We start from the raw sequence: 7,991 nt of genomic DNA on the forward strand, positions 1-7,991 counted from the left end.
CCATTCTCTTCATCTGATTGTGTGTCATCCCCATTGTCATCATCCTCCTCCTCCTCCTGAGTATGGGCACCCTCACCAATTAAACCCTCCAAGCGTGAAACCCTTGTGTCCAACCGTGCAACCCTTGTGTCCATCTGGTTCCGCCACTTGCTCGTGCTCTGTCTATATCCTCTAAAGTCAGTAGTCAGATTATATATGGATCCCATGACATGATCAAGTGTCCATCCACCCTCAGGAGGAGCTGGTGGTCGCCGACTGCGGGTGGGACGTGTCGGTCTGACATCAACCTCAGCAACGCCATCATCATCGTCATCATCATCAAGGCCTACATCATAAACCATGAAAAACACATCTTATAAATACCACATTAAAAAATAAACAACACAAAATTGCATAAACTCATAAAGACCAACACATCACCTGCAGGTGCATCCTCCATCTCAGCATCGTGGTGGAATGGGATCTCAGGTGGTTCTGGTGCCTTCTTCCACGTCCAGATACCCGCTCTGTTCGGTAGGATCCCACACTGCTTCAGGAGCCTCTCACCAAATATAGCATTCCAGCCTCTGGCGATCTTCAAGGTCTCTTTTGCCATAGGCACTCCAAATCTATGTAGAATCTTCTGCACCAGAAATGCAAAAGGCAATTCAGCCTTCTTTGACTTGGTTGCCTTCCACATCAGTATGCATATGTAATGCCTCCAGTTCACCTGCTGACTGTGAAGGAGGGCCCACAGGATGACAAAGTACCCTTCCAGCACCTTTGAGTGATTATGCGAGCGCTGGAAAATAATATGTGTCACCACATAATGAAGAATGCGAGCAGAAACTGACAAGTTGCTAACAGGATAATGAGCAAAATGACCGGGCTCAGCGTCTGCCCTCCTAGTCTCTGTAACAATGGTCTCCCGGTTATAATCACCAAATATATGATGGCTGTCTCCATCATATAGTGCTGCTCCTGTGACACCATCAAAATCGAACCCTAGTAGCTCCGTCCAGATAGGAGCAGTCATGATGATATCAATCCCGCAGACACGGGAAGTCAGCTCGCCTTGCGAGTAGCCAATGTTCTGGTAGAAGGCTCTTACCATAACCTCAGAGTATGGGCACCGCATCTCCGCCAGGTGAAGTAAATGTGTCTGCTCAAGAAGCGGCACAATGTCAAAATGCTCTAAGTTGAAGAATGCCGAATCCAGTGATTTCGGTTCGCAGATCTTCCGGGTCATGAAAAACTTCACGAACTTCTCGTGTGAAGGTATGTCATCCTCAAACAAATATCCGAACGTCAAGTCCGGAGCCTGACTCGAAGCAGCCTGGGGCTGAGAGGATGACGACCCGTCGTGACGACTCTTGGTTCTTCTCTCGGAATGGGTCACTGGCAGCTTTGAAACACGTCGAGAGGTCATTGTGTCACACTATTAAACTGAAAAAATAACCAAAATCAGAAATTAGATACATGTTAGGGTTAGGGTTAGGGTTAGATTCAGGGTTAGGGTTAGGGTTAGGGTAAGCGTATGACATAGAAATTGATAAAATAATTCGGACAGAATCAAATGATATAAACGAAAATACAATGAATCAGAACAGAAATCATAACATAATTGAAAAAACTGAAGAAAAAAAATGCACCTTTGATCGATTTCAATCGGTAGAAGGCAGAGAGGTTGCAAGGTCCGCGAATGATGATCAGAAACAAGACGAATTGGTGCAAGATTATGCCTGAAATCACTCCTCCAGCAGCTCTACTCGGGTACCCCTTTTGTGGGTTTTCGAAATGGGGCTGCTGGGGTATTTTAAAACCCTACCGTCGATGTTTACCCGGGTACACTGCTCCATACCCGGGTAAATAATTCAACCATTTTCCCAGATTCAAGAACTCTACCCGGGTACACCCCTACATACTCGGGTAGATAAAAAGTTTCAAAAATTACCCGGGTAGGTAATGGTGTACCCGGGTAGGCTTCGTGGTCAACGGTCAAACAGGGGCAGATTGATGTTATGTTTGTTGGGGAGGGTAAATTTTCGAAATAGTTTTGAATGAAGGGCAATTTGGTAATTAGTTATTAATTAAGGGTCATAAGGGTCAAAAGGCCGTTATCTATGGACTATGATTATGAGGTATTCCTCCTAGAGCATTCATTAATTCATAACTTGCATATTCACGGTTGTCTTTTTCTTTTTTACAAACCATTTGTATCTGGTCACATTGAGTAATCCAGGTTTGAGCTGTGTAAGTTCACGAGTTGTATTTTTAGGAATTCAACTCGAAATTACTAATTAAGATAAAGTAATTTTGTGTCAATTAATCCACATGTATGGTAATTGAGCATCACCATTGATCAACTCGAAATTATCTAGTATTAACTTACATTATATATTTCCAATATGTCAATTGAGCATCACCATTGATCACCAAACTATAAGATCCAACAAAGTGTATTCTTGTATTTCAGATATCCTTGATAAACACATGTAATATTATTGTGTAGTGAAATATGTTTTTAAAGTATAATAATTAACTCAAAGTTCATAATTGAAGCTATGTATAAAAATTTCAATTTACCAAAAATTAAAAGTTTATTATCATAAACTTTTAAGAAAAAAAGTGATTAAAGGATGATGTTTTCAAATACTCACATTATAACTCAAATCTTATTTAAGCGAAAAAAAATTAATGCAGTATGAAGGTGCTTTTTAAGCTTCTAATTATTAAAGAAACTTGGAAGAACGTCACAATCTTGGGAGCAATTATGCGTATAAGAATTGAGTTATAAGAAAAAAATTAGATTGACAAAATATTAAAATCAGATGCACTTTATATAATCATCAAATTCTTTTAAGTCTTATTTTTAACTTTAGTTTAAAAATAACTTTTAGTTTAAAAAAAATTGATGCAATCATTAATCTTTATCCACAATCAATTCTTTTAGGGCTTGTTTGGAGCACTTATCATATCTTATTTTTATTTATTGTTTGGTGGATCAATATGATATGATTAGTTTATCATATTGCTTCATTTTATCCTATTCAACACATGATAACTTGTCATGTTGGGGAAGCTAGGTTAGGATTGGATAGAATAGCAATGATGTCTCATATCATCTAAAAAAATGTAAGTTTCACTCGACCAACAACGTCTAACCTTTCCACTTTTAGCAAACGACGATGAGCGACTAACTTCCGGTGGAGATTCTCTTTGTTTTAAGTCTCTTTATTTTAAGTTATCTCCGTTTTTCTTTTCTTCTTTTTTCTTAAACTTTTCTCTCTGTTTTCTACTCTATCTTTTTCTACCAATCTCTGTTTTTGCTTAACATGGATTTGGAGTTGGAACTCTGGTATTATGTCATGGAAGTATCTAAAGTTATATGGAATTTTTTTCTCAAGAACTTTGCCTATAGTTCCTTTATTATTGTTGCATGCCACCTATTTGAGAACCTTGGTTATTAATGACATTTTGCTCTTTTGGTAAGCTGGTTATTAGTAACTTTATTACTCTAATTACTTGAATTGAATGAAACATGATTTTTGAATGATACAAAAGTTAATAGTTAAATGAAACATCATTTTTGAACTATGATACATACAATATAGGAGACAATTTTTAATGCTTAATTTTTTAAATTTATTTAGTGAGGATATAATTTTTAATATTGTAAATTTTTTTGAAAGTTATTTATGTATTTTATTTAAAATTATAATTTTTAAATTTTAAAATAATTTAAAATAAGAAATAATATGTAAATAAGAAAAAAAAAAGTTTAAAAATATCATCTGAAATTATATTATTGGGGGTATTTCTATCTTTTTGTGTGTGGTGTATTTCTATCTATTTATATTATATCATGCACAATATGGTTCACCCCAAACTCTAGATAGGATAACATTATCTTATCAAACTACTTGTCCAGTACACATTAGACTCATAAGATGTGCATGATAACTTTTTCGGAATATTTTTTTTTGTTCGCGGGAGCTGAAATGGATAGAAAACTCATTTGGTAAAATTGGTTTATTTTTTTGTTCTCCGGATTAATCGGTTTAATTTTTATGCTGGGGAATAGAAAAAAAATTATTATTTTTATTTTCGGGCACAAAATGAGATACAATTACTGCTCTCAGCCTCTCACCACCTATGATGCACGGACACGGTTACGGGACATGACACGCCGACACGTTAATTCTAAAAAATATCATATTTCGACACGTTAGGCCACGTTTTGCTATTAAATAAAATTTTTAATATATATAATATAATTTATATTTAATACATATAAAGTCCATAATAAGTCATATAACCAATCAAATATTTAAATTTCATAACATAAATATAAATATAAATATAAATAATTTTTCGTACTCTGTTAACTTTTCATGTCAAATTTCATAAGACAAAAATTAATTTATAAATTATTTCTTTTATATTTAGGTAACAAAATAAAATTAAGATTTAAGAAAAAAACGTGTCCGAGCATGTCCGAAAACGTGTCCGAGCGTTGACTACGTGTCGGAAAAAGTTGCCTGCGTGTCAGAAAAACATGTCAGAACGTGTCGGAGAGTTGACTACGTGTCAGACGCGTGTCCAAGCGTGTCCGTGTCGAATACGTGTCCGACAAGCAAATTTTAAAAAATTTGCGTGTCCGTGCTTTCCAGGTCACCACCACCACCATGCCATAAGCACGCGACCGCCACCACTGCCACCATTACCACCATCACACTATCGCCGCCGCCGCTACCACCACCATACCATGTGAAAAAGAAAATGATGATCCAGAAATTTTTTATGCTTGATAGGAATTATTTTTATTATATTATTTGTTGTGTTATCAAATGCAATTCTTATTTTCGGAATAAAAATAAAACATATTATTAAACACATTTTTTTTTCTCAAAAATTATTTCAAGACATACAAATAAAAAAAATTATTTCTTTTAAAAAATAATGCCACAAAACAGAATAATTGTTATGTATACCCATAATTTCATATCTTATCTAATTCTCTTTTTCTATCTATTACTATCATATTATATCCACCAAACCAACCGTTAAAATATATTAATTGAAAAAAGCCGTTACTGTTTAAAATTCGAATCAGGAGCTGAATGGCACAATCGTCATTTTGACAAAGATATTGTACATTTTCATTGGATTCCCAAAAGAACTGGACCCACTACTTGACTTGGCTTGACTCTGGTTCAAGCATCAGTGTGCTCTGTGTCCGCAATAGCAACTTCTTCACTAGCTCACGCGCACTATCTACTTTATTTTGTTTTGTTTCCACTCTCACGCCTCTCTCTCTCTCTCTCTCTCTTAGGGCTTCTGCTTTCACTGCAATTCTTCTCGGTAGTTCTCATTTGTAACTAGTTACCTTCCTCAACGCAAACCATCATTTCTTCGCATTCATTATGCATTGTTATTTTTACATGCAAAGTTTTATTTTATTTTTCTCTCGTTGCAGGATGCTGAAACCAGAGTCTTATCTTTCACTTTGTGTTTGTATCTGCTCTCTGCATTGTTGTTTTTGGTGAATCGAAAGGGAGGTTAGATCTGTGGGAAAATGTCGTCGAGGGCGGGGCCGTCTGAGCCACCACAGGGGCCGCCGCAGAGGCGGATCACGCGGACGCAAACTGCTGGGAACCTTGGTGAGGCGACATTTAACAGCGAGGTCGTGCCTTCATCTCTTGTTGAGATTGCACCCATACTTCGCGTTGCTAATGAGGTTGAGAAGACACATCCCAGAGTTGCTTATCTATGTAAGTTATTCTTATTTTACATTCTCAACTGTTATGTTTTGGCTTTGCTTGATTGAAAGAAACTCGTGTTCACTGAGATGTGTCTCGTGGAGTTGTGGCTTTTGTTATGTTGATTAGGATGTAGTTTCAGTATAGTATAACTCACTGTCTCAATGCAAGCCACAGTAGCATAAGCTCATGCACGATTTACTATGTTTCCATGCAAAGTCCATTTACTATGTCTTTTGTGCGGTTTCATGCGGGATACAAAGATGAAATTCTATACGTGCTACTACTTAGTTTTGTATCTGTGCATTTCCTGCATAGGCTTTTGTTAAGTTTTCTAAACCTTTGTTTCCTGAATAACTCTTCATTGTGTGCCATATAAGCACCTTCATTATTTATTGGTGCTATTTCTATTCGAGGGATGTGTATTTTGCTCTTGTAGGCCGGTTTTATGCATTTGAGAAAGCTCATAGGCTGGACCCCGCTTTCAAGTGGTCGTGGTGTTACGGCAATTTAAAACTGCCCTTCTTATAACCATGAGTGGAAAGTTGGCAATAGAGATCTAACATGCATTAGAAGTTGAACATTTAATGCTTTCTGTCTCGGTTGCTCCTATCAAGATTCTGAGGTGGCAATGGCCTCAACATTAATTTAAAGTATTTCTTGTTAATTAAATATATCTTTTATCATTTTGTTCCATTTTTTGTTAGGAAAATGATCCAACATTGAAAGGAAGGGTAAAGAAAAGTGATGCTCGTGAGATGCAGAGTTTTTATCAGCATTACTACAAAAAATATATTCAAGCTTTACAAAATGCTGCTGATAAAGCTGATCGGTATGTTGTCTAGAATAGATAATGTGCAATAGGATATGTTCTGTGACTAGTGGTGACTTTGTCTTCTTACTTTCAGTGCACAGCTTACCAAGGCATATCAGACTGCTAATGTTCTTTTTGAGGTTTTGAAGGCTGTTAACATGACACAATCTATGGAAGTTGATCGTGAGGTTATCTTTTCTAGCTCCTATGATGTTATCTTCCTATTGTTGTTCCCTTTTATGTGAACCTTTATCTGTATTTAATTTAGCTGTTTATAATTTGCATTTGCTTTATAATTTTGATTTTCCTTTGTCTTTATGCTTCCGCCATTGGCATTGTAACAGATTTTGGAGACTCAAGATAAAGTTGCTGAGAAAACCGAGATCTTAGTTCCGTATAATATTCTTCCTCTTGATCCTGATAGTGCAAATCAGGCCATAATGAGATTTCCTGAGGTATGATCTCCAGTTTCATATATGTGTGTGATATTCTGGTCATCTTTTTTCGTTTGTAATAAAAATACATATACATCACTCTTCACAGATCCAAGCTGCTGTATTTGCTCTTCGTAACACGAGGGGTCTTGCCTGGCCTAAGGACTCCAAGAAAAAAAAGATGAGGACATTCTGGATTGGCTTGGGGTAATGTTTGGGTTTCAGGTAAATTACAGTCTGAAGCTGGTAATCTTTTAATGTATCTGAGTCTTGTATTTTTTAGTAGAACATGACTTCTTCATCACTAACAAATCCAATGGGACTTGTTTGCCACCTCTTGTAAAAAATACAGAAGCACAATGTAGCAAATCAGAGAGAGCATTTGATCTTATTGCTTGCAAATGTGCACATAAGACAATTTCCCAAGCCTGATCAACAGCCAAAGGTCAGGGTTTAATTGGATCATTTTTTTCCTCTCCTTTTTGATTTAAATTTCTGTACAGAATGTTGTGTTTTTTACCTCCATTTTTTAATATATATTAAAGGGAGCACCTAGTGCTTTTAATGTGTTTTTTAGTTTCATATTGAAGGTGGGTTCTCTATGGCATTCTCAATTTAGTCATAAAGTTGAATGATGAATACACTTTCTTACTGCTAGGAGGGTGGGGGAAGGATTTAGCTCTGGATGATTATGATGGAACCAGACAAATGCAACAACAATTTAACAGTAAATGAACAGGAAAAAATACTTCTATTACTCATCTCAAGAGATCCCCAGAGATCTTTTTCCCAATTCCCATTTCAGTGAATACATACCTCCCTACTACACACTGCCTACATTTTATCTTACTCACAGAATATTCTAGAATAACTAACTAACTTGACCATTATTCTTTAGGCCCATCAGATTTCAATTTCTATTGTTAAAATGGCACTCTCACACGAAGTTGTCAATTTGCCGCCGTAAATTAAAATAATCAGGTTTATAAAATCTTTGTAGTA

At 36.3% G+C, this 7,991-nt stretch overlaps 1 protein-coding gene across 1 annotated transcript; it reads left to right on the top strand.

Annotated features, from left to right (window-relative positions):
* The first annotated feature begins 6,274 nt into the window (after positions 1 to 6,274).
* Positions 6,275 to 7,724, top strand: LOC133302242 (callose synthase 3-like). Its single transcript, XM_061501995.1, has 6 exons — positions 6,275 to 6,289; positions 6,449 to 6,573; positions 6,650 to 6,743; positions 6,900 to 7,010; positions 7,099 to 7,196; positions 7,580 to 7,724. Exons 1-6 carry the CDS (start codon positions 6,275 to 6,277, stop codon positions 7,722 to 7,724), a joined length of 588 nt encoding a protein of 195 aa, XP_061357979.1.
* Positions 7,725 to 7,991: the final 267 nt, after the last annotated feature.

The sequence above is a fragment of the Gastrolobium bilobum genome, unplaced genomic scaffold (assembly GCF_033153095.1).
Source record: "Gastrolobium bilobum isolate Gb01-03AN ecotype WA unplaced genomic scaffold, APGP_CSIRO_Gbil_v1 utg800454, whole genome shotgun sequence".
In the NCBI taxonomy this organism is placed as follows: Eukaryota; Viridiplantae; Streptophyta; class Magnoliopsida; order Fabales; family Fabaceae; genus Gastrolobium; species Gastrolobium bilobum.